The 26,963-nt window shown below is 50.0% G+C and overlaps 2 protein-coding genes across 4 annotated transcripts in view; one reads left to right on the top strand and one right to left on the bottom strand.

The window, feature by feature from the left end:
- Nek6 (NIMA related kinase 6) overlaps positions 1-17,886 on the top strand; it is a 74,173-nt gene extending 56,287 nt beyond the window's left edge. For 2 of the 3 annotated variants that reach the window (XM_038336434.1, XM_038336435.1), the window contains exons 7-11: positions 635-742; positions 7,586-7,680; positions 8,235-8,315; positions 13,437-13,550; positions 15,965-17,886. In XM_038336434.1, coding sequence (XP_038192362.1) covers positions 635-742; positions 7,586-7,680; positions 8,235-8,315; positions 13,437-13,550; positions 15,965-16,075 — 509 coding nt within the window. In that variant the 3' untranslated portion in view covers positions 16,076-17,886. The remainder of the gene's footprint in view (positions 1-634; positions 743-7,585; positions 7,681-8,234; positions 8,316-13,436; positions 13,551-15,964) is intronic. The other variant, XM_038336436.1, reaches the window with a different exon arrangement.
- An 800-nt stretch (positions 17,887-18,686) lies between these two features.
- Psmb7 (proteasome 20S subunit beta 7) overlaps positions 18,687-26,963 on the bottom strand; it is a 59,593-nt gene continuing 51,316 nt past the window's right edge. Inside the window, exons 7-8 of the mRNA XM_038336437.1 lie at positions 21,255-21,406; positions 18,687-18,914 (exon numbers count right to left, since the gene is read on the bottom strand). Coding sequence (XP_038192365.1) covers positions 18,803-18,914; positions 21,255-21,406 — 264 coding nt within the window. The 3' untranslated portion in view covers positions 18,687-18,802. The remainder of the gene's footprint in view (positions 18,915-21,254; positions 21,407-26,963) is intronic.

Genomic DNA, 26,963 nt, shown 5'->3' with positions numbered 1-26,963 from the left:
GATTCTGGTACTGAAGCCAGCTTTGCCCAGAGGAAGGAAGTTTCCTGTGGGCTTTGATAGGAGTTGGCTAAGCAAACTACACCCCCCACCCCCCGTCCCACACCAGGAAGTGAGGTGGGACACCGGTGAGTGCTTCTGAGAAGCACCCTGAGGTGTGAAGCCTGCTGGGAAGGAGTCAAACTGGTGCCTCCATTTTCCCCTGTGGCTGCGTGTGAGGTGCTGCCTGGTCTCTGGGGTGCAGAGCTTGGTGGCTGTCACAGAGTGTCTGCGGCAGGTGACAGTCATCTAGCACAGGGGCAGCCGTACAGAAGGAGACAGTGGTATAGAGATCCCTGCTCCCCACTCATGGCTAACCTGGAAAGCGGGGAGATAGACAGACTCATGTTATAGGTGAAGAGAATGAGGCTTGGGGAGCAACTGTCCCGAGGTTCCTCTGGGTGGCTAGCAGGGCCGCAGGGAAGCCTCAGGGAGAGGGACCTGCCTATGGGCTTTGATGTTTTAGTGGGAGTTGGTTTTGCCCTGAGTGAGGGCCTACCCATTACCCAAAGGTCCTTCGTGGTCCCTCCCGGGCCTCTGGCCTCCTGTCCCTTCTAAGACTATTTTCCCACACCAACCCCATGTCCTCGCCCTGCAGACATCAAGCCTGCCAACGTGTTCATCACAGCTACAGGCATTGTGAAGCTTGGTGACCTCGGCCTGGGCCGCTTCTTCAGCTCGGAGACCACTGCAGCCCACTCACTAGGTAAGGGGCCTGTGTCCCCTGCAGCCCCTGTGGGCCTGGGTGACCTGGCCAGAAGCATTTGCGTAGTGTGAGGAAGATGCTTTTTGAATCCCCAGAGCTCACTCTTGCTTTGGTATAGATCCAGAGTAGAGGAAACTAGGCCCAGAGGGACCATGGGGGTCTCCCTGTATCCCTAGGTCACTTTGAGTACTTCCTGGAAGGCCAACAGACCCTGCCATACAGAGCGGGCTGCATCTGCCTGCTTTGTGGTCCTCTTGCTGTGCCCCATTGGCCCTGTGGCCTGTACCCCAAGTGGACCTGCTTGTTAGACTGTGAAGTCAGTCTTGGGGTGTGGCGCCAGGTGTGGAGGAAGAGCAACTGGGAAGGCCAGGAAGGACCCTTATCCAATTGGGGGAACCATGCATGAGCTTGGGTGGCTGGGTATGGGTACAGGCCTAGATGCCCCTGATGAGGGTAGGAGAGTGAGGCTTGCTGAGAGAAGAAGAGGGGGGAAAGACTCATTCAGATGAGCTTCCGGTTAGGCAGGGCTGTGTTAGCTTCAGAGTGTGCAAGAGGCGTGAGTGGTGAAAATGGAGCCCTTCCCTTTAATTAGCGCAAGGATCTCGTACAACCAGTGCGACAGACAGGTGTCCTGTGCAGTCAGCCCAGGGGCAGCAGGCTCTCGCCGGGAATTCATGAGAAGCAGGCATCTCCCTGATTGTCTCTCCCCAGTCAGTTCCCAGCATCTCTTGGGCATAACTAGGGGAGGCAGAAGGGACAGAGGCCAACGTGTCTGGTCTCTGGCCACCCCCAGAAAACCCTCTGGTTCTACTCATTACATTCCACTCTGCAGCTCCAATCTGTGTGTCTCCCGTCCCCCACACCTGGGTGCCAACAGCAGCTTCTGGTGGCGGTCTGGGTGCTCTATTCGTTCAGGTCATGATGGCTGAGACTCCAGGCATGCACTTGTGAGAAATAAGCCAGTGGCTTGCAGAAGTGTTACCTGAAGTACTCTTCCTTGACTCCCTTGTTCCCTAGCCCCAAGGAAAGGTTGTGTTAAGGGCCGTACCCAAGGACCTGAGGGTGCTGTGTTAACCTCCACTGGCCTTCAGGCACCACAGGGCCTAGAAACTGGAGTTCAGGGAGCTGGAGTGATTTCAAGGTGTCCCTCAAAGCCAAGGCTACAATACTGGTCTATCCTGCTCTACAATACTGGTCTAACCTGCTCATTGTCTACTTCTTCCACAAGGTCAGGGCCAGGGGCATCCATCAGGGATCCCCAGCTACTGATTCCGTGACTGGAAGGAAGCCTCACCTTCTGAAGGTACCAGTCTGCCTGTTTACTGAGTTAGGATGCCATTCCTTTGTGGTGTGGGGTGACAGAAATCAGGGCCTCCCACATGCTAAGCAAGTAAGTGTTCTACCCTGATAACATTTGGCTTAAGAGTTTCGAAAAGGTTGGAACTCAGGGAAAGAGCAAAGGCACTGCCTCCTGGGCCTGTCAGCCAGTGGCTAGTCAGAGCTGGTTAGGATTGCCTTGTTAGGGACAGCAGAGTCCTGGCTCCTCCCACTGTGATTTATCCGCTCGGACCACTGCACTTATTCCATTAATGAGAAGAACTGGGCACCTCCCTAGGCCTCCTGCACAGACCCTGCAAGATGGGTGCAAGGCGCTCTCCCGGCCCCATCCCTGCTCCAGGCCATGTGCACCAGATCCAGGAGGCACATGGGTCGAGGGTGCTCCACCAGTCTGAGCTTGCTGGACCAGCTCTGGGAGCCAAGGCCCTGGAGGTTGGCAGTGCAGACCCACACACAGCCCATGGCCAGAAGTCTCCAAGTTCTAGAGGAAAGCACCCTTCTACCAGCAGCTTTGTACACAGCTAAGTGCACACAAGTCTGGTTGGGCAAGAAATAGAACTAATTGCTATCACACCATGACACAGGAAGGTTGTAGAGGCCCTTCTCACCCTGTATGTGGCTATGAATTATTCATCCTCTGCAACTAATGTGCACCTACTATGTGGGGATGCTGGGGCAGTAGCCACATTGTCCTGGCAACCTCCTCATCACCCAAAGCTGCTGACCCGGAGCCGGGCTTAAGCAAGTCCATTCTCTGCCTTCCCTTTCTGGCCCCTCCTTATGCCTGTATTTGCTAACGGGAGGCTGGCATGAAAGGGCATTAGTCAGTGCCATGGTCGGGATGACAGGTGCGGTACCCAGCGGTGGCAGAGCGGCTGCCTCTGTGTCAGGAATAGGAGCCGTAATTAGAGCTCGGAACAGAATGAGCGTCAGACGAATTACCAGGCAACAGATCATATTTGTCAAGAAGTATTGCATACATAAAAATTAAGTGACAGTACACGCCGGCATAATGAAAGAAAAATGAAAGATTTGCCTATACACAGCTCACAAGCTACAAGCAAGTGACTCGCTCCAAGCGACGGCAGCAGCTTCGAGACAAATGGTGGGTCTGGAGAGCAGGAACGCAGGCCTTGTGTTTGGCAGTGTTGACAGTGGTGACAGGGTGCCTCAGGCTGAGACTGGACGGAGTAGGAAGGGCGGCTGCTCAGACCCAGGCCATGTGGGGCTGCTTAGTCTCTCTGTGACTGGGGGAGCAGAGCCCTTTGGGGACAGTCAAGGGGCACGGCTGCTCCCCAGGCTCTAGGCCTGACTTGGTCATGGGCTTGCAGACCAGGCTTCCCTGCCTTCAAGGGGCCACAGATTAGCAGAGACAGATTAGAGCTGGTGAGAGGGTGGGCGGACCGCTTTCCCGAAGGCAGAAGTGTGTGTCCAGGTGTTGGACTGAGAGTCTAAGCTCTGCCTGGAGGAGCCCGGTGTCACCCAGAATCTGCAGCTACCTTGGCCACCAGTCACCCTGCACTTCAGCGTCCACTCGGGTCAGAAGAGGGTGGCCTTTAGAAATGTTTGAGAAACATTTTGCTTTTATAAGATGGCCTCACTCCCAGGACCTTCATCCTCATTTAGCTGAGGTAGCTGAGGCTGAGAGAAGTGAGGTCATACTGCTAGTTCTGGCACATGGGCAAGGAAACATCCCTTGTCCAGGCAGTCTTCATAGTGTGGAGACAGGTGGAGAGAGGGGTCCCACCAAGCTGCCTGGGGCAGGGACGTGTGGTGAGGAGGACAGAGCTCTCCTTGTCATATACCAGTGCTGCCATGCACAGGACCCTGCTGTGTATGACCAGAGCGTGCCATGTGGATTTGCGGTCCACACAGACAGACATGCCCAGGGATGCTTGCTCATCAGTGAGAATTCACCAAGGACCAAACACTCTTCCACCCCACTTTTCATTGTCCAGTTGGGAAAAGCAGCTGCTAAGCATGAGGGTCTCACTGATGAGGAACCAAGGCAGAGAGGCATTGTGGCCTTTGGCCAGAGAGTAGCCAGAACAGGTCACACCAGGGGGCAGTTTGCATAGATCTGCCTGCCATCTTTCCTGGAGTCCAGGCTTTAGCCCCACCTGGTGGATGATGCCACCTGGGGAAGGGTAGCTTGCAGGCCCTGGTCTTTTTCATGCCTAGCGTCTCAAACAAGTGAGCATTTCTAACCCTGGTAGTGCGTTTGGACAGGGGTGCATGTTGGCGGGGGCTCTTCAGGCAGTCTTCCACTTTGAGGTCCATGTGGTTTTTGCCAGGTTTGGAGTCCTCGGTTCCAGGGTGAATACTCCGTAAAGTTAGGCTTGGGACCTTGGCTCCTGCTGTGAGGAGGGACTGAGACCAGGCAGGGTGCGCTCGCTCTGCTGCACATGGGAAACTAGTTGGTCCTCCTCTGGGACAGGACACTGCCCAGGGAGGTACCCTCTCCTGCCAGTTTCTCTCCAGGTTCCCCAGAATCACTCTTCTCTGTGATCTGGAGCCAGATCCCCCAGTGGCCTGCTACAAGTGTGGGTTTCTTTGAAGTCTGTTGTTTTATCTGTCTCACAAGTGATGTGTTAGGCTCCATCGTGTTTCCTTGTTTGTTATTACCTGGCTGGAAAACCCTGGTAAAGTGGCATATCTGAAGGAAGTGCCATGCTCCTCAGCTTCATACTCCCCTGGTAAAGGTTGTATAGCCACTGTTTCCAGAGCACGGTACCCCAGAGCCTATGAGGAAGCCTGGGTCAGGAGCCCAGAGGGCACACCGCTCTCCAGAATGGGCCAAATTGCTCTCAGCTAGTAGCTCATGATTCATTCCCAGATGAAGCAGGTGGGTGAGTAAGGCTCAGGGGCTCCTCTCATACTGTAGCCATGTGCTCCCAGAAGCTCAGGACAGGGACAAGCGTCCAAACTCCAGGCCTAGTTAGATGTTTACTAGAATCCTTCCTGGTGGCTGTGCCTGTCCTGACTCATCAGCTGTCTCCTGCCGGAAACTCTCTGGGATGGGTAGCTCTCACCCAGCATAGGGCCACAGCTCCACCAACTGCCAGATGGAAAGGCATGTATAGGGACAGACGGATGTGTAGGGACAGACGGATGTGTAGGGTTCCGACGAGCAGGTAGCAGATGAGTGGGTAGACAAGACAGACAGGTGGATGGGTGAATTGAAGGAGGCATCTTGGGAAAAAGTTCCTCCCTGAGCGTGGTGCTACACACCCGTAATTCCAGCACAGGAAGCAGAGGCAGGAGGATCCTAAGTTCAGGATCAGCTTGGGTTGCCTCATAAGACGCTGTTTCACAAAGCCAAGGGCTGCACGTGTGGCTCAAGGGTCGAGCATTAGCATGGGCAGAATCTAGATTCCAACCCCCACACTGCAGCAGAAGTAGTGAAGGGTGCAGGTAGTGAGTTCAAGGACAACCTCTTTCATGTAGAGGGGTTCAGTGAGGTGGAAGAGCAATAGTAAGGAGAGGAACGCAGCTCTCCTGCCTCTCCTGCAGGCGGTAGCCAAGACTGGCTTTAGAGCCAGAGGGAGAACCTGGTGGCTGGCCTTGCTGTAGCTTCCCAGTACACAAGCACAGTGGAGCAGAGCTCAGAGGAGACTAGATGGCAGCTAGAACTGGCTTGGGGAGGAGTTAGACGGTACAAGGCACTGGAACTCCTCACCTTCAGACAGGTCTGCAGGCTTCCTGCAGATGCCCACCCTAGAGACCCTCCTGCCTGGGCCTAGCAAATATAAAAGGGACCCAGAACAAGTGTGAAGAACCATGGGGCAGCCTTGCTGGGACACAGTTCTAACCCTGTCTCCTGGCCAGGGGTGCCTCCAACTGTAGCTCCTGGGCCCTGGAATCCAATGCAACTTGTCCCTAGGTTCCCACTGCTGATCAAGACCTATGGATTCTACCTAGGGTTGGGCTGTGACACCTGTTCACTTCACACCTGGCCATTGGCTTGGTTTTTGTATTCTCATGGCTAGACTGTGCAGGTGTTTATTCTCGATGTCCCATTTGACCTTAAGAGGTCACAGCTGCACATACTAGCTAGCAGTTCTTTTACTGAGAAGCCACCAGCCCGATTACAACCATAGAGCGAGTACAAGATAGGATGTCCAGTTCTCAGCCGTGTCTGAGTGATGGCTGCTAACATAATAAAGTCACAGTTAGACACACAAGTTCATGGGAGCCATGTCTCAGACCATTGTCTGTGAAATAAATGTAGCATTGGGCTACAAAGAAGAGGAGTGAAAAGATACGCACAGCCTGTTATATCAGACCCATGTCCTCATGACTCCTGCCATGGACCAGAGCTGTCCTACCCAGGGTGTTCAGAGTCACAGGCCAGAATTTATACCCTGTCTGGAGCAAAGCAGAGGTTTTACCCACTCCATGAAGATCCTACCACCTCCCAATTATGCCATCAGCTGTGAACTGTTAGCATGTAGTCTTTGGGGGGAGGGATGTTCCAGACACAAACAGTCTTGGTTAAGTGTCAGTCCATGTCAGATAGACCTGGAGGTGGTTTTCTCTGTCCCTCTGTATTTGTTCCTTTCTTCTTGCTGTGATAAGTACCATGACCAGAGGAAAAAGCCTGTTTTAGCTCACAGTTCCGGAGAGGGGGTCCATTTTGGGGAGGCGCCGAATGTGTCTTGGCAGTGTTATGTCAACTTAACACAAGCTAGTCATCCGAGAGGAGGGAGCCTCAACTGAGAAAATGTCTCCTTAAGATTAACTAGTAATTGGTGTGGAAGAGCCCAGTCCGTTGGAGGTGGAGCTGTCCCTAAGCTTCTGGTAGTTCTGGGTTCTGTAAGAAAGCAGTCTGAGCAGCAAGTCATGGGGAGCAAGCCAGTGAGCAGCACTCCTCCATGGCCTCTGCATCAGCTCCTGCCTCAGGTTCCTGCCCTGACTTCCTTTAGTGATGGTGTGGTCGTGGTGTCTCTTCACAGCAGTAGGACAGCAGCAAACAGCCAGAGCAGGAAGCTGAGCGATCATAATGAGCGGAAAGTGGGGTGAGACTGTAAGGGGTAAACTCTTAGCGCATGCCCCTCTGACAGACTTCCTCCTCAACAGCCCCTCACTGGGAACCACAGCCTAACTTGCCATTCAGCTCTGAATGGTAACTGAAGGGCTTCAGCATCATGAAGTTGATTTTTTTAATGAATTGTCCCCTTTATGTAAGACTCTTCACCTACCCGAGCCTCAGTTTCCCCTCATGTGGCTTAGTCAACGTGAACAGTAGTTCTTTTCTGTTGAGAGCTTGTTCTGGACTATCCCAGATACAAACTGTCACCTAAAGGGACAGTAGCCACTTGCTTTTCTGCAGTGAACAGTCATATTGAACCCTGGTTATGGTGGCCCCCAACCAATTCTTAAATCTGAGGGATCCTGGGGATCCTCTTAGTTGTTAACATGGGCAACTATCTCATCTAGCCAAGGAGTGGGCAGGCCATATCTCCTCTCCCTGAGCCCCTGTTCTTGCCCCTTGTTGTGTTGCAGTGGGAACACCATACTACATGTCACCAGAGAGGATCCATGAGAATGGCTACAACTTCAAGTCAGACATCTGGTCCCTAGGCTGTCTGTTGTATGAGGTAAGTCTCTCATGTGCAGCTTGGTGTTCCATGGGGCACAGGAAAGACAGGCTCACCCTACCAGCTTAGGGCAGTACTTGTGCTGCACGGACCCCGCTGCGGTTTCAGGACCCGTGGAGACCAGTCCTTCACCTTCACAGACTTGGCCTCAGTAATGTGATCAAGCCGCCCTTGCTAGAAGGGTGGTTGGTAGGAAGTTGTACTGTGGGCTCCAAGAAGGGGACAGACCAGTGGGGATCCCTAGTGCTCTTCTCTGGTTTCTTCAGTAGCTATGTTTGTGTATTATTCATCAGTAGAGGTCCCTCACAGGCACTGGGAGTGGGTATGGAGTCACGCCCGTGTTTTTTCCAGGCCCAACATGTGGGTCTCACTGCAGACCTTTCCCCCTCCCTAGCTGTGGAATGGTGCCAGCCTGTTGAGTTCTAGTAGCTCCTATTCATCTAAGATAGCCACAGGGGGGTCCTGGGAATGGGTCCATGGGGAGCACAGGCCACCAAGAGAGGTGAAGTTTGGGCTATCTGATGTCTCCTATTGGTGGCTGCACCTCCCACCAGCCTGCTGGGACCCACTGCTGGGCACTCTCAAGAGTCCACCACCTGTTTGGAGCCCTAATATGTATGCAGAGTGACAAACAGGTAAGGGCTTTGGGATTAGGACTGGAACCCTGTGGGTCTGGCTTGGACTGGTCGACCTAAAGATCCTCATTATTAAACTGATGGCCGGGGACTGACTGCAGCAGCGACACTCAGGAAAGTGTCCCAGGCTACATCCGGGTCCTGCCCCATCACTCTGCAGTGTTTGCTGCAGGCACACACTGCCCCGTCACTAATCCATGTGGAGCTCTTTGGCAATGGGACTGTAGCTTCCTGGGTTCCAGACAGTCTGAGGTCAAAATTCCAATCTCTTTATAAGGTGTGGTTCAGTGTCTTTTTTTGTTTGTTTGTTTTGTTTTGTTTTTTGTTTTCGAGACAGGGTTTCTCTGTGTAGCATTGGTACCTGTCCTAGAACTTGCTCTGTAGACCAAGCTGGCCTCAAACTCAGAGATCTGCCTGCCTCTCCCTCCTGAGTGCTGGGATTAAAGGTGTGCGCCACCACTGCCAAGCTCAGTGTCTTTCTTTTTGAACCAGGCGCCTGAGATGTATTAGAGCAGATACAGCCTTTTCTCTGGTGGAGGATGGGAGATGGAAACACCGCTACTTAGGTACACCCTAGCTGAAGGGGGTGCATTTTAAATGCGTGGCTAGAAAAGATGCCCTTGTGGATTGGTTGTGTGGATCACCTCTTAGGGCTATGTGGCCCAGTGTCATCAGGAAGGCCTGATGCAGTGGGGAAGGCCAAGTCTTTTTGAGACTCTGAGACCTCAATATCAGGAAGAGACTTAACAAGCACCTGACTAGGGCCTGGGGTTCAGAGACTCCCATAAGAGTATGACCAGGCCTGTCAGGTGCTAGGGTGGGACAGCTGTTCAGGAACTCCCAAATACTCTCAACCATTGGGCCTCCTACGGGAGCGATGCAGTGTCTGGCAGGAGCCCAGACTGGGCAAAAGGAGCCAAGGTCCAAATCTCAGCAGCAGCAGCAGTCCCCACAGGATATGATCCATAGTCCTTTCCTTCCTCATCTGCTCCCACGGCCCCAAGTGGGATAGTCTGCCTATCTTGTGGCAAGAAGTACATGAGGCCCTGTGTGTGAGGCTCAGGCCTCTCTGGGAGCCCACTGACCAGCTGAGCAGAGCAGCTGGCGTCTGCTGCTAGTTCCTAGAAGCCCAGTAGTTTGACACATTTCCCTTTTTTGCTTTGGCCAACAGGAGGTCTCAACATAGCTCAGCTTGAGTCCTCGTGGAGGGAGTCCCCTTTGACCTGCTCATGTATTCTGTTCCCATGCAGATGGTTTATCCTTTTCTTTCTATCCTGGGTTGTGTATTTTCAGAAACTGCTTCCTGTCCCCGTGGAGTCACAAGTGTCTCTAAACATAAACACAGTCTGGTTGAGAGGAGAGCTATGTGCATCCCCTAGGGCCAGTGGAAGGGTATAGGATGACAGCTGGCTCCCTCTGCCCCCGTCCCCTGCCCAAGCCTTTGTTACCACTCCTCAGAGGCAGAGGCAGCCCAGTCTTGGTGTGCACCAAACCCAGGCATGGCTTTGATGGGTTCCCAGCCAAGCAGGCTGTTCTAAATCCTGACTTGGTGCCTAAACACATACTCAATGAGGTGGCTTCCAGCATGGTGGCAGGACTCCGTTCAGCCATCTGATTAGTTGTTGGCAGTGTAGTGTTGCGTGCCTTGTAGCCATGCAGGAGGAAAAGGCAGTGGGAAGCTAAATAAATCAATCAGTTTCTCTAAGGCTATTCGCCCACAAAGACAGAATGGAAGAAGGCCATGGCCACGCATTGACTGCAATGGTGAGCCCTCAACAGTGACAGTAGACGCTGCTGAAGCTACATGGCTCTGCACCCCTGCAGTGCATGGGGAAAGAAGTGTTTATTTTCCCAGCAGATAAGGAGAGGCCTCATCTGGGCCCGGGGCTGCGTAATTGGCAAGAGATGTCCTGTAGCCATGGCTGCCACCTCTCAGAGGCCACCTGTGGTGTCATCACATGGTGTCAGGGTTAAGAATTGGGACAAATTCCATCCTCCCACTCACTTAGACCACTGAGGATTCTCATGGTCCCCAGAGAACACATGCCATGTCACCATGACCTGGGGCTCAAAGTGAGCAAGGCCAGAAACAGCCCCTAGACATCCTTTGTTGAACCCAAGCATTGGCTGAGGTTTAGCAGCTGAGGTCAGCTTTCCTGTGGAGGAATGAAGTGAGCACGAAGCTGAAGGCTCACCTGGTGCCAGCCTCTGGCAGGGGGACCTCAAAGGCCCCACCTAGGACACAGACCCAGCAAGACCATGGGCTGGAAAAAGCTGCTTTGGAATTCTGGCTTGACCAGTGGAATGGTCTGGAAAGCCTCTCTCAAAGAACCAGGTCACATGTCCCCTCTGGCTCACCCTTCACTCCAGGCAGTGCTTGGGAGAAGCCTGTGGCAGATAACATAGGCATCTGGGGCCCTTAAGTCTCATCTCCGTCTCCCTCCACATCCTAGGTTCTTTGAGAGAGAGAAACACACACACACAACACACAGTTCTTACCATTACTGGGTTGTGTCACAGCCAAAGCCCCAGGGAGGGCAAGTCAGGCATGTGACTCACTGTTAAGAGAGCATGACTCTGGTGGTCTGGAAGTAGCCAGTATCTGTGCCCCCAACAGCAAGTCCTTTGCTCCAGTCTGACAGGAGCTGGCTGGCTACTGGTCTGAGTATATCTTGCCATCCTGCGTAATTGTTGTAATTCCCGTATCGCCAGCAGGCCCTCAAGTTCCTTTACAGCCTTATCACAGTCTATCAGAGTGGCAGGCCCAGGGCCTCACTGGGTGCTGAGTAATTCAGACATGGCTTCTGAGAGAACCTGCAGTTGAGGCTGGAGATGCCCTGGTGGCAGGAAAGCTCACTTGCAGAGCCTGTGCAGAGGTGCTTTCTGGGGTGCTGAGGGGAAGATGCTGGGGTGGAGAAGGTACAGATAATGACCACCCCTTTCTCCAATTTTCTGGGCCATTTGAACTTCCAAAGGGCCAGGTTTGTGAAAATCCCATCAGACTGGCCTGTTGAAGGGCAGTCAGTCTCTCTCCAGTGGAAAGGTATAGGATGACAGCTGGCTCCCTCTGCCCCTGTCCCCTGCCCCCTGCTTGGCCAAGCCTTTGTTACCACTCCTCAGAGGCAGAGGCAGCCCAGTCTTGGTGTGCACCAAACCCAGACATGGCTTTTGATGGATTCCCAGTCAAGCAGCCCTGACTTGGTGCCTAAACACATAAGAATCACTGGGTCAGCATTAGTGGGACTGACACCCAACACCTTGCCTACCCACAAGCCAGGGCACTCATCTGGATCCTACAGCTGTGACTCTGAGGGCTACCGAGGAGCCTCAGCTGCTCTACTGTGGCAGCAGATGTCCTTCTGAAGTCCCTAGTAATCGCTGGCACCAGGCTCCCATTTCCATTTTTGGAGGCGCATGACCCATTTTGCAGGCTTTGTGGCAGAACCAGCTCCTGGGTGTGGGTGGGGCCTCTGTATACTTGCCACTCCCTGCCTGCCTGGTACAGAGGTCATTGCAGCCTCACTGTGAAGTGGGGCTCATGGGCCAGTTTTGTCCCACCATGAGGACCCCAAGGTCAACAGTCCCACAACTTAACCAAAAACTTATCTGCTTGTTTTGCCTAGCCCAGGGTAAGATTCCTAAACCAATGTCCCCTACTTTTGAAGCCATCTGTAGACCCACTGGCCCTTTCTGAAGATGGTGAGCTGTTCTTGGAACGAGGCTGATCCCAGGGGTGAGCAGAGGGTGGGGGCAAACCTGACCGTCACACACCTTCCCTGGGTTCCCTCCTGACCTAAGCTGGAACTTTGACCCATTCCCCTGACGTAAGTCCAGAGGACTCCTCAGGTATGCCGGAACAAAGGCCTCTGCGGCCTGGACCTGGACTGGGTGGGGCCTGATTACCCTACCCAGTGAATGACCCTTCACTAGCAGGAAGGTCTAGGCTGTCTTTTGGCAGAAGGCAACAGGGAGTGAGTGAGAGGAAGCACTTGAACGCCATTATGGATTTATCAGCAGACGGGGCCTTCAGGTGCCAGGCTAGGCTCTGAGGCTTTCCCCAGGTGTCTGAAGGTCTCAAACAGGTGGGTGGAGAATCTGGCTACTTCAGGAAGAGGGAGGCTTGAACCTTCTCTCCTGGGTGAGAACACACCAGGGCCACTGTCCAGCAGTCCTGTCACTCCCCAGTGCCCATCTGCCTGCCTCTCTTCAAGGTGCCACACCATGTAGGTTGGGGCTTCCAACTTAACGGGGCCAGACAGCCAAATGCAGAGCCCAGTGTCTCTCCACCCTGGAGTGTCCCTGAGAGAAAGGACACTAGCCTGCAGACAGCAGTGAAGGAAATAATTCCAGCTTCCCCTCCCCACATCTGTCCCAAGAGCATTAGCCCTTCATGCATGACCTTTCACTGAAGGTATCTTTCAGGCAGACATGTTCCCAAGACTGGTGTTCCCACCACTCTTTAGATATGTCAGTCTGAGTCAGGTATTACCCAAGAGTATGAGGCAGGAGGATTACCACAAATTCAAGCCAGCCTGAACCACAAGTCCCAGGACAGCCTGGGATACAAAGTAAGACCTTCAAACAGAAATGGGCAGAGGAAGGAGCTTAGTTGCAAAGTGCTTGCCTTGTGTGCAGAAAGACTCAGCACTCTGAAAAGGCTGTGTGCTGTGCAAGTGTACCGGGCTGATCTCGGAGATAGTTTGGCATACCACTCATTGACAAGTGTCATGTCAAATGCTGTCTTAAAGAAAAGGTAACACCAGAAGCTGACTGTCCCCTGCACCACACACACACACACACACACACACACACACAGAGAGAGAGAGAGAGAGAGAGAGAGAGAGAGAGAGAGAGAGAGAGAGAGAGAGAGAGAGAGAGAGAGAGAGAGAGAGAGAACAATGAGAATCTGTTGGGCCTTGGGAGAAGGGGAATTAGTGAGCTGGGGTACATACATGACCTCAGGACTCAACAGCACTTCCTTATTGCAATCCCAGCTCCTTGGGCTCCAGGGAAGCCCACAGGACACTCACTGCACTGGGGACCAACCAGTGGTCCCTCTGGCTTCTGAAATCCTTTAGACCTTGAGGCTGATGGTTGATCCTTGTATCCCTTCCCTTGCAGATGGCAGCTCTCCAGAGCCCCTTCTATGGAGATAAGATGAATCTCTTCTCCCTCTGCCAGAAGATTGAGCAGTGTGACTACCCCCCTCTCCCAGGGGAACACTACTCCGAGAAGGTGAGCAAGCTGGGGTCCAGATGGGATGGTGCTGACGTGCCTGAGGCTTGTAGGAACAGCTCAGCTAGGGGCATGATTACCAGGGAGGTGGGAGGTGGGCACCCCAGGCTAGCTGGTTGGTCTCTTGCTCCATGTAAAAGGCCTGTTACTCTGGTTTTTGACTTTTACATTTTATGCTGGGTGCAGGGACTCTAGACAGTTACTAGTTGTATGAAATGATGAACCAGATTCATCATTTTATAGGTGGGTTAAATTATATCTTCCTTGTGAGTGAACTTCCTTGTGAGGGGCAACTGACAGGTCTGGCACACTCCTGATGGGTCTGTATGCTCCCTTCACTGCCCTTAGAGGCTTGTTTTCCTCATCTATAAAATGGAAACAAAACTAGAATCTCCTGTCCTGGTTCACGATAAGGATTAAGCATGTGTCATGTTTAATAGAGCCAAGCCAGCATCTACCACCACCATCAAAAGGAGCTATTAGAGGTAACAGCTTCATGTAAATGTTGCTAAAAAACATCATTCGTTATATCCATTGAGAGTCTAAGGTCTTCCCAGGTCCACTCTACAGAACGCAAGGCCACTGCCTCATGATAATGGCTCAGAAGTATAACCCTTCCCTCATTATGTTTCCACTAAGGCAGTGTTCTCAACCTTTGGGTTGAGACCCCTTTGGGGGCCAAAGGACCTTTTCACAGGGCCACCTAAGAACACTGGAAAACATATTTACATTATATTTTAGCAACAAAAATGTTACAGATGAGAGTCACCATAACATGAGGACCCATATTAAAGGTCGCAGCATTAGGAAGGTTGAGAGCCACTGCCCTAAGGACAGCCCATCATCCAGATGAGCTGAGGCGTTACAGGGAACTCCTTCTGCATGGAAGCTCCAAGCCAGCCTCCAAGTCCACTGGCTCTCACCTGTTCTTTGGCCACCCCTGGGGTGTGGCAGTCTGGAGTCTTTCCGCTCCAGTGGCTTGAGGAGTTCACACTAGCCCCTCTGGTGACAGTATCCGTGTTCTGGATAACAGGCTGGCAGGAAAGGAAGAACGGATTGCATTCTTCACAAAATTCGTTGTTCCTTTCCTTGTTTAAACTAGAGCTTCTGCTCTACAAGACATGTGACTTGGTTCCAATCAGTTCTGTGCTCCTGTGCCAGACTGCCAGTGGGCACCATACACTCCACTTCAGTTACAAGGGAGAAATGAAGGCCCCAGAGCCCTTAGCTTTATCTCCTTGGGCAGCCATTCTGTCTTATTAGCACATGCCTCTGGCAGGCAGCAGCTACAGATCCTGTTACTTAGCACAGTGTGTCCCTAAATACACCCCACTTTTAAAGCTTTATCTTAAGGTATCTTGTCATTTTTGTTGTTTCTCCTTATGACTGGTAACTGTAGTCTGCTTCTAAGTGGTTGCAGGGCAGACTTCACCTTGACGTGGTTTTTGTATTTTTCACCTGATGGTCAGCCATGGTTCCCTTCCAGAGCAGCTTCAGAAGTCACTGTTTGTAGATGACCTTGGACACCACCTTCAACTGCTCATGGATTCCAGCCGTGGGATCACAAAATGCCGGGCAAAGCAGGGAAGCACATACTATGGTTCTATAGTCCAGTTCAGCCAGCTCAGTGAGGCAGGAAGTATAGTCCTAGCCCCTAACCTGAGGTGTATGCTGCAGACCAGGGCCTCTGCAACATCCCTGGGCCTTCCCCAGGCTCTGCCTTCCTGAGGTCCTAGAGCTCTTTAGTCCAGGACCTCCCTCTCTATCTACTTCTGCTGGTGACCACCAGCACCCCCAGCAGCTGGCACTGAGATGGAAAACTTCGCAGCCTGCCCAGTGCAGCACATTTAAGACCCAGGCTTTTAAAGGTCATTATTTTAATTACCATTAAAATGAATAGCATTCTGGCTATCAGAACGAGAGGGATCAGAGGCTTAAGGCACCCCTCCCCCACCCTGGCGGGCAAAGCCTTCAGTGTCTGGATAATTAAAAGCGTGTCTTTCATGAGCACAATGAAGAGGCCAGGGGGTGTTCAGACTGCAGCCTTGCTGCATGTTAATGCATTTATTATGATCAATAAGCCCTTTCCTTGAGTTTTCTCTGGTTTGGGCTTTGTGTGACTGACAGCAGACACACATGTGCAGAGTACTCACACTCATGAATCTGCACAAAGGTGTGCACAGCTGGAAAATGATGATTATTTGAGGGTAACAACTCTCAGGGTCTCAAAGCATCACCTTTGGAACCAGACAGGCCTAGGCATGCATGGGCCTAGCCACCCCAAAAGCTGTGTGATCATACCTTATCCTGCAAAGCATTCTTCACTTGAAAGGGGACAACAGTGCCATCTGAGGTGCCATGTGGCAAAACATGTGAATGTAGGTTTAACTAACAGAACTGCTCTTTCCTTGTAGCTTCGGGAACTGGTCAGTATGTGCATCTACCCTGACCCCAACCACCGACCTGACATTGGATACGTGCACCAGGTGGCTAGGCAGATGCATGTCTGGACATCAAGCACCTGAACGCAGCATGCCTCATCAAAGCCATCCACCACTTGTCTTACTTGAGTCCTCTCCCCAAGTGGCACCTGGAAGTTCCCACAGCCAAGACCAGAGGGCTCAGCAGGCTCCCAAAAGTGGCTGCCTCGGCCACTGAGCTGGAAGCAGCTGAGTTATGGTCAAACTCTAAAGTCCTTTTTTTGAACTGTTGCAGACAATCTGAGCTGGGCTACTAGTCGGGGAAGGGGCTTAGGCAGTCACTGAAGCCCCTTGTGCCAACTGCAATGTGAACCTCTGCCTGGTCCCTTCAGACCTGTGCAGGCCCGCAGTGTCAGGAGGCTTGCAGGGAACAGGGTAAGGGTGTGGGTGAGCCTTTGCAAAAATGGTCACCAGCAGTTGTTTTAGTTCTTAGTACCTTTCACACAACCCGGCTGTGTGCTTCATTTACTCTCTTGTAAGGGAAATGGAAATAACTGTTTAGAGTAGAGATTTCCCTAATACCTTCTCTGCATTTTATAACTAGTGAGTGACAGTGAGGAGCACCCAGCATCTGACATTGAGAGGCATGGCGTACCTGCCATGTACCATGGCCTCCTGGAATGCTGTGGCTCATTGAAGGATAAATGCGCAGCATTATCTACCCATGGGAAGAGATCGAGAAAAATCCAAGAGCTTTGCCCTCACACTGTACTTTACAAATTCTGGTTCTGTATCTTCCTAGTGTGACTTGGGCAAGTTTGTTGGCTTTTCTGAGCCTTCATTTCCTCATCTGCAAAAGGGATTAATGAGGTCATCTATCTTCCAGGTGACTGACAGGGTCTAAAACAAAAGATATTACTTAGGCAAGGCAGCCTAGGTTTGTTATCCCAGAACTTGGGAGGCAGAGGCAGGAGGGTTAAGGGGAAGTTTGAGATTGGACTGGACTACATAAGACCCTATTGAGAGAGACTGAGAGAGAGAGAGAGTCTGAGAGAGAGAGAGATTGAGAGAGAGAGAGAGAGATGCAAATCAGCCAGCAGTGGCAGGTGATCCATAAATGCAGCCTGTCACTCTTTCAGAAAACTCAAGTCCGTGACTATGAGAGTCAAGAATTAAAAATACAACTGTATTAAGTGCAGGAAAAGCAGAAATATGTTCATTTACTTTTTGTTCTCAATAGGATTAACTGTGAAGACTAACTTATAAATGTGAATTTAAGGAAACTTAAGTGCTGGAGGAAACAGTCTGAATTATTTTGTTCTACTATGCCAGTGGTTTTCAAACCTCTATATCCAAAAAATTTACATTATGATTCCTAACAGTAGCAAAATTAGTTATGAAGCAGCGACAAAATAACTTGATGACTGGGGTCAGCACGTGAGGAGCTGTATTAGAGGCTCACAGCTTTGGGAAGGAACAGCTGATACTGATGTCTATGCGATACTACAGTACTCACGCAGTACCTGCTTGGTGACAGGCCAGTGGTGCTGTGTCTCGTCAGATGTTTAAGTCGTTGCCAGGTGAACTTACTACCCAGAGCTCCCAAAAATAGGGTCCCTGGCTGGCTACCACCCTCCGCACAGAGCCTGCGCTCCAAGGAGGGCCTCTGCTCTTTAGACAAAATGGGAAGAGGGCGACTGCCAAGCGGCTCGGGGGCCCTAGCATCACGTCAGTGTCATCTTGGACTGCAGACTAAATCAGCACACAACAGCAATACAATTTCTAGAGGCACCTTTAGCAGCAACTTGCCAGGCCCCAGACGTCCAAGGAATACCAGAATATTTTTAAGTTCCCCAAGTAACTCTGAGAATCATCAGCCAAGCTGCTGCCCTCAATAAATAAACCCATTGTACTCACGCTGGCTCCAGCAGTTTCCAACAAGGGAAGCGGGCTCCGTGAAGCACGCCACAGTACGTGCTCTGGGAGGACCAGAGTGGCTGTCTCCTGCCCAGCACTGACTCCTCAAAGTTTTCCTGACTCTTGGTAAGCACTGCGTCTGCTCTCAGAGGCTGTCCTTGTGTCCCTCACACAATTAGCCTCTTAATTTCAGCTGTCCACCCACTGCCCAAACCAAGGGAACCATCTGGCCAATAAAATGGCCTCTTATGTCCAGAGTCCCCAATCATCATCCAGAGAGCAGTGCAAAGCTATGTCCTAATTACTATAAACAGCAAACCCCAAGTACTGCTTCGACTGTTATGAGAATGGCCAGAGTGCAGCTCACCAGTTTCACACAGCTGCCTTTTTCTGGACCTGAGCACGCACAGTCCAAGACCCCAAACTGAAGGTGTCTGTCTTGTGTGTCTATGTGGAGGGCAGGGTAGGACACCAGGGGTAAACTTGGAGTCTTGTGCATGCAAGGCAAGCTGTCCACTGGGTCATGCCACAGCCCAAGACTCCCTCACTGCTTCCCACCTGAAAAGCAGGCTGCTCGATACTGAATCACCCTGTTAGGAAGGACAGAAGCCTGGGGCTGCCTCTAAGTAAGTGAAAACGAAGTAAGCAAGCACAGGCCTGGGTCATATCCATTCACTCGGAGAGCGAAAGGAACCCATTCTGGTTTCAGGCCACACCACTGACACACACTGGAACTCAGAACACAGGAGAGTTAGGTCAGCGGAGCCCAGACCCACAGTCCCCATAGTCCAGCACTCACTGGGTTTTGTCTTTTTTTTAATTGAGCCTCACTCGGCAAGCAGTAGCCGAATGTATGTTTTCGGGTGGGGTACACCCCAGTTACTCAAAGAGATAACCAGCCACCCCCAGCACCGTTCACGAAGTGTCCATGGTCTGGACGGTCTCTTCTAGCACCTCGATCTCCAGAGTGGTGACTTTCTCGGTGAGGACAGCTGTAGTGCCTTTCTCACACCTGTACCGGCCAAACCTGGTGGGAGAAACAAAAGCCGTTAGGCCAAGACAGAGACACTGGCCAGATAGCAACAGACCCGACTGGAGTCCTGGCTCTGGGAACCCCAACTCTGGGGCTTCAGGGAGTCGACTGCCAAATGCTACAAAATAGGGCACTTGAAGGGTATGTGTTAACACTTGAGAGATAGTACAAAGCGCTGGTTTTCCATTTTCCTTCAGCACTCTACCATCAATCAGTACATGCTGGGAAGTATTTGGTCATTTGACTTCAGGCTGTCACTTCCTTAAAACTTACGTCCTTCCATGTAGCGATGTGAGTGACACAATATGGCCTTCTGCCCCACAACTCTAGAAGCACCAACAATACAACTAACGTAGTCCAGACAGCACTTCAGAACACACAAGGGCAACTGTCCTTGGGGCAGGTCTCTGAGCAAAGTGCGCACCCTGATCCACATGTGATCTCCTACCTCTCCAGAATCCTGATGCTGCCAAAATACAGTACCAACAACAACTCCTTATGCTGGAATGACAGTCTCAGTAAGCTGGTATCCGACCAATGGGCGCTGTACCATGATCATACACTCCTAGGAAAATTTTCCATTCAAGCAGGCACTTGGGCGGGGGTGGGGGGCAGAAAGAAAGAGTACCTGACACTCAGGTACTTCAGGAGGAGGTACTTTTCCAAAACACATTTGTCCTTGTTCCCTTAAGGTTTAAAGATATCTCTTGGTATGTACCTGGCTGAGCTACTGGCAGTTAAGTGTTGCCTTGAGACCAAAGTCCCAGTGGCCCAAGAGGCTGACTCATCTGACCTTTACCCTGTCTTTAGGGGGAGTGGACATGAGAGCCCCATACCTTTTGGGTTAGGCTGTCGGCCTTAGCAGCATACAGGGCAAGAACCAGGTTCATGGTGGCTAAAGACATGGAGCAGCTGGCAAGCCTTTGTCCTCACCTCTTGCCCGTACTGGGGAGGGTTCCTTATCTAGGCAGCATTCTCACAGTCGTTAGGCCAAAGGAGAGTGGGATTCTGAAGTGTGTGAAGATCCTGGTGCTGCCCCAGAGCAGATTACTGCACACCTGCCTGTGCTTAGCCCCTTCCTCGTCACCCTACCAGCCTCCTCGCCACATCGCTGGGTCTAACCCCACCCGACGGCTAGGATGGAATCACACATTCTAGGCACGTGTTCTGCCACAAAACCACATCTCTGGCTCCAAACTGCTACCTTTAGCACAAAGGTTCCTTTTGCAACCATGCCCAGTTTTCAAAGGTGGCTTTTGGAATTCTCTACCTAGGGAACTGACTATTCAATCCAAATGGAACAGACCCACTCCCCAGTTCTCTTCGCAAAGGATCAGCATCCTTTAGTGGAAGCTGGTCTCCTAAACCACCCTGTATATTAAAGGCAGCTTCCTTTCCACTTCACTCAAGATCTGAGGAACTGGGATCACACTAGCCTAGCTCTATCATTTCAAGTACAGGACTGATACCCACAGCCACCATGCCAGCCAGTGGCCATCTCTTAACCCACTCCAGAGCTGTCTGACACTAAGCTTCCACAATGCCGAGAGCAGCCAACAACAAAGAACTATTGGCACTTTCCTTGTGAATCTAGAGCTAAGGATCCTCGGTGGAGAAGCCTTGCAGAGGTCTGTGCTACTAACCAGAGCCCAGGCCCAGTTATTGCTCACTGACTTAGATGATTGTGGCTAAACACAGAACTCAGAACCCAGAGTGCTCAAGCAGCTGAATACCTATAAGAACTGTCAATCAACGAGCTACAGGTGAATGCAGACACCAGGTCCCAGGCCTTTTAGACCTAGAACATCACCTCACAGTTTGGATCCTGGTTTGGACCACTGAGGTGAAGCATTTATAGAGCACAGGCCACAGGTTCCCAGCGGTACAACTCCCTTTACCATGAACAACAGATAGTGTCCATGGCCATAATTCAGAGGCTGCTAGCCACTGGATTAGAACCTTTAGGATGTCTTGGGCCAGCCTGCATAAAAGTTTGTGGACGGGCAACTATGAAATGCAAACACCTCACAAGATGCCACTCAGGGCTTAAGATGCTGAGAAAAACATGAGGGGAGAGAGGAAAGGAGGAGAGACCGCTGTCCCAGCTTTCAGCCTGAAGCTCTCTCCTGTCAACACATGGTAGATGAAGACACTCCACACCTGACCACAACCTGTGATCATAAACTAGTGGCCTGGACTCAAGACCTGCTGTATAAGCTGCTTTAGAACTCAGGCTTTTCTCAGTGTGGGGAAGAATCCAGAAAACCCAATCCAGATGGCACGGAGATTCCAAAGGTGACAGGACACAAGGAAAATGCCATGCCCTTCACTTACCTGGTCCCCTTCTTATTGGGCACGGAATAGGGACGCAGAAAGTCCAGCTTGCTCTTACTGATGACACACAGATCAATGTTGCTTCCAGACCCCAAGTCATTAAAGATGCCAGCTGCGATAGCCTCACTCACCAACTTCTTAGCTTCTTCCTCCTGAGAAAGCAAAGGGCAGCCAAGATGATTTGTGTTCATGGAGAATGGTGGCCTGCTCAGAAACATATAGGATGCTTCATAGATGCGTTTGTGGGTGCTGTTTAAAATTTCCCTAAAACTATGACGTTTTCAACACCCATTTTTCTTTCTTTTCTTTGTTTGTTTTTCAAGACACGGTTTCTCTGTAGCTTTGGAGCCAGTTCTAGAACTCGTCTCAAACTCACAGCAATCCGCCTGCCTCTGCCTCCCAAGTGCTGGGATTAAAGTTGTGTGCCACCACTGCCTGGGCCTCAACACTCATATTTCAAAAGAGAACTGGCCTAAAGCTTTTTAGGTGATAAGTGGGGGACTGGGCCTTTTGTCCCTTCATGCCCGAGCCCCTTCCTCACACAGTGTCTTCCATCATATGCCGTCAGCATCCATCATTTAAAGACTCGGGAAGTTCTTCTGTGGTGCCTTGAAGGAAAATGGTGCCCAAAGGGAATGGCACTATTAGAAGGTGTGGCTTTGTTAGAGGAAGTATGTCACTGTGGGGCTGGGCTTTGAGGTCTCCTTTGCTCAAGCTAAACTCAGTGTGGTACACATAGTTCACCTCTTGCCTGTGTATCAAGATGTAGAACCCTCAGCTCCTTCTCCAGCACATCTGACTGCAAACCACCATGCTTCCCACCATGAAGATTACGGGCTAAACTTCTGAAACTGTAAGGAAGCCTCAATTAAATGTTTGCCTTTATAAAAGCTGCCATGGTCGTGGTGTCTCTTCACAACAACAGAAACCCTAACTAAGACATCTTTTCATAAGGGCCGGGCAGTAAATATTTTAGGTTCCCGGGCATGCTTGTTGTCTGTTATAACCTCGCCAATACCATCACCTAGTATAAAACAGTCAAAGACCATGCATAAACAGGGTGATTATGTGTCCCAATAAAACTTTATTAACAAAAACAGGTGTCAGGCTGGATTTGACTCATGGGCTTAGTTTGCTAAATGATCAAAGTATCTTAACAGTAACTCCAGGAGAGAATCCTCCCACCCATGGACAGGGGAAGACAAAGCTGTAGTTTATAAAATAAAGGAGAAAGGTGAACAGGCTCAGAAAAACACAAAATCTACTAGCTAAGAAAACCAACTTCCTGGTAACATAATGGAGAAAGTCAGCACTGTAGGGCTGGGACAAGCTGATACCAAAGCACAATTGTAGTTCCGGGGAGCCAAACATTAAGACTGCTTGCTCCTGAAGAATTTGTCTCTACCCCCCATGGACCTACAAGTTCACCCAAGTGACTCGCTGCTTCTCCCAAAAGTTCTTCATTAACATTTTTAGTCAAGAGCCATCATATGCCAAGTGAGACACCAGAGCCACAGAGGTCCCAGAACCTCACCCTCTTGGGATTTTAAAAGTTCACTGGGAGCCTCAGACCCATGCGACTGCTCCAGAGCATGACAAGGGTCAAAGAGTGACAATAATGGCTGCCTCATGAAGTTTCAAGGAGAGCAGAAGGCAGCCTGTAAACAAAGGCACCAGGAAACTGGTGCAATGCAGGCAGCTCGATAGAAATCCTTTATGCAGCAAGGACAAAACGAGCCAACCTTTTCTATGTGCTTCATCTGGCACAAGGTACAGACATGCGAGCCAAGCAAAATGCACACATCTCAGTAAACATCCTCCAACTCCAACCCCCATGCACCAAATGCCCCAAATCTGGCCTAAGAATCTTGATGGACAAATAAATTCAAGGCTTTACGTTGTGAGAGAATCCGAGCCAGGCTGGAATACTAGTGACAGTAGTGCCCTCTACAGACCCAGAGGAGGAAAGGGAGCTCTGCAAGAGTGGAAGGGATCTTTACAAAACCAGCAGCCAGACACATTAGTGAGGGCAGTAAAGCAAGTTATTCTTATGTGCATGTGCACAGTGCTGTAAGAATTCACCCCATAAGGCTGACCACCTACCTAATCAGGAACTCTCTCCTGGGACTCTCAATAGTCCCACAGAAGCCTTACCAGAAACCAGGAAAAGTGGCAGAGCAGATGGGAGACTGCTCCCACATAGACAGCAAAACCTAACCATCCGCTTAACAAATGCAACCTCATTCCAACTCACTCTGCATATTAACCAACCTTAGATGTGCATGTGCACGCATGCTGGGAGCGCCCTGCTTGCTCCCCGGCTCAGGGCTGCCATCCCTTCTCCCCCTTCTCTTTTCTCCACTTAACCATTGCCTCTCTTTGTCTGTTCTCATCTCTGTTGCTGGTGCTCTGAGCAGGGCACATGGGACAGGGAGGAAAAGAAACAAAAAACCCAACAACACCAAAAAACAAAACAAAACACCAGCAGGCAGCACTTAGTACTGCAGACCTTTAGTTCCCAAAGGAGGATGATGTAGAGGGCATGGAAACATGAATTGTGTTGCACATGCCTGTCTTCGTTCAACTGTAGCACCTGGGTCAAGTGCAGGTGATTCTCCCTGTTTTTGCAAACATTTGGAAATGGAAGTAGTTTGCTGGTAAAAGCACATTTCAAAAAGTTCAAAAACTTGACTGTATTATGTATAATTTGGTTCAATTGTAAAAATCATCATTATATAGTTAAGTGTAAAGGCTTTTAAAAATTGGGGAAACATTTAAAGCTTCTTCGCCAATTCTAGAGGAGATGATTCTTTGAGGAACTCCAGCTCCTGTGTCTGTCTGTCTCTGTCTCCGACACACACACACACACACACACACACACACACGCTATCAACTAAGTCAGGCACCTGAATAACCATTATCCAGTTTCACTCTGGCCCCCAGACATCTTCTGAGGCTCATACTAATCAGAAAGTATGGCTGAGAGGGAGCCCCACGGTAACACAGCTAGCAGCAAACAGTAAATAGTAAAACAGGTTTGTGGTAGCCACAAGTCATATTAGCTAACAAATAACCTTTCTTTGGCTCTGGGCTCTTCACAAATCAGGGACACCAAAGCTGTGTCACTCCCTATCACTATGAGCCTCGATACCTGGGTTAAGTTTAAGAACAGTGGCTGCCAATTTCTGTGTGGTCCAAGTATCAGGTCCTCTGGCAGTCACCTCTATTGTGGAGTAGAGGACCTTGTGCTTCCTACAATCCCATTAACCTGCCTGACAGGGGCCTCTCTGTTTTCCATAGTGCTGAAGTAATGTTCCTACAATCTCATGCCAGGGATCAATATCAAGATAAAGGTCTTATTTCATGTCCTTCTCCTAACCACCAAATTCCCACAAAACACCAGGAGGTTGAAGGTGACTACTGTCTACCCATTACTTACACAGTCTCTTCAAGAAGTATTTCCAGAGACCTAGTAATTTGAGAACCTGCTTCATATGTCAAATACTGACTTAGACTTCTAGGCACAGATATACCTATACCACTAGGTAAATTTACGTATTTTTTTCCTTATAGTAAAATTTTGCAACTAAATAACTTTTGTATTTAACATGTACTATCAATGTTTTGGAAAACTATCAAGAAAATCCTAAGAGGCAGAGAAAACATTTTGTTTTATCATCTTTGGCACACAGAACATTCAAGAAACGTTTCTTTCTCTAGGAGTCATTCTTTCTAGGACTCTGCACCTACCTCCCTTTTCTGGAAGCTTTGAGGTGATCTGGGTCCTGAGCAACATCTGCCTGGGACAGGTGCTGCAGAGGGGCTCTGACCCAGTCATGCAGACCCTGTGTCCCCAGCTGCCCAGACCCAGGTGCTGTATTCTCTCCCTGCTGTGCAGCATCTTCCTCCAATCAGCCAGCTGCTCATGGATTTACATTGTTTATCTCAAGGGAACTTGGAGATTCAGTGTTAGACCTACAGGACACATTCCAGCTACAGGAAAAACAGCCCTCCAGCATTAAAGAGCAGCTTCAAAACACATACAGAAGACCCTGACCCTGCCGACAAACAAACAAACAAACAAACAAATAGATGGGGGGGGGTCCTCAGGCTCAAGGTCATCTAGCAGATGTAGAAACAGACAGACAGAATTATATCTTCAGACTCCTATGTCCAGTAGCCACCTCTCTGAGATCGCTCTTCTCCTCCCTAATATAATATACTATACCTCACAGGTTTGCTGCAAAAACTAGAAATCAAGCACAGAAAGCAACTACTACAGTGACTGGTGCATGGCAAATGCTTAATGGCTGGTAACTTACTTAATAAAATAAGCCAAAGGGCTCCTAAAAAAGACGTGGTCCACCTCTAAGCAGCTGCTGCAGGTACCAAGCCTCAAGCCAGAGAAAGGCGGACCAGTCAAATCTGCTGACAAACCTTCACCCAGTGCCATAGAGAAATTCCTGTAATAATTAATCCAAGCAAAGCACACTCCCTAAAAGTTCAGAGAATATAAAAGGAGCACTTCCTTCTTTATGGCTACAAAGACCAAACTAACTGGGAGTATCAGTCCCACAGGCCACCCTGCTCCTTAAATGAGATCACAGTAAGAGTGATGTACTGCGCTCCACGTCAGCTGTGACAAGCAGCACTTTATAGAGCTATCTGTTTGTCTCCATCAGTGCACCACACAATGTGTCCCTGGACTCCAATGTGCAGCTCCATTTACCGCTACATGACAAATGGGCAGCACTTGTAAAAGGCACAAAGAGGTCCACGTCGGCCATGTAATGGTCACCACAGCTGTACCCGAGTGCTTGAGGGGACAAAACAGACCCCCAAGTTCATTAAACTGACCAGTAATGGATCTTTCAAAAAGTGCCTTAGGAATCGTACAGAAAAGGCTAAAATAAATAACTCAGCATGGAAGGCTAATCTGAAACGGTGTTTGATAAATTATTTATACCACAGGCGATTGTCTGCATTTAATATTGGAGCTACTGGTAGCATCTTTAAAAGATGATTTATGTGTTGTAACGCTATTAAACTTTATATTGGCCCACTGCTAGCTATAAAGTCTGCTGAGATTTAGAGAATGAGTTTTAAACTGTCACTGCAATATCATAGGAGATGGAGACTGTATTAAATCTTTACTTGAAACCTGTTATCTAGAGAGTTGTGTTTTGTAGACACTCACAAACTGATAGATTACCTCTGCATCCGCTACAGTGTGGGCCCAAATAGTACTGCAGAGAAACTTCTCCACATACAGTTACAATCCAATTCCTCTTCTCACTAAAGTGATCTTAGATGTGCCAACCAATGGGCACCCTGCACTGTTCAGCTTCAAATTAATCCTCTTTAAAGAAACCCTGTGCAACCTGACAGTTATGGCTATGCATACTGAGCATACTTAGGCCGGGAGCAAGGAAAATATTAAGTATATATTTGATTAAGAGCCTAACATACTATTTATTTGCAATGTAAAAAATGTATGTATATGGCAGTCATCTGAAACAATACATTTGTAACTAAAAATTTTAGAACTTCAAAAGAAACAAAATTGGTTCTTTGTAGGAAAATACCTTCTGTTAAATAGCTAGATAGAAGGTATGGGAAAGCGAGGAAGTGGCCTCTATCATGAAGGGCAGGGTTCTCTGTGCCTACTGCTTGTTTTTACTGCCTTGGAGGTGGGGGGCCGCTACATGT

Source organism: Arvicola amphibius, chromosome 7 (assembly GCF_903992535.2).
Source record: "Arvicola amphibius chromosome 7, mArvAmp1.2, whole genome shotgun sequence".
NCBI classification, from domain to species: Eukaryota; Metazoa; Chordata; class Mammalia; order Rodentia; family Cricetidae; genus Arvicola; species Arvicola amphibius.
Note: the sequence above shows the minus strand (reverse complement) of the source record. Positions and strands in the feature narration are given on the sequence as shown.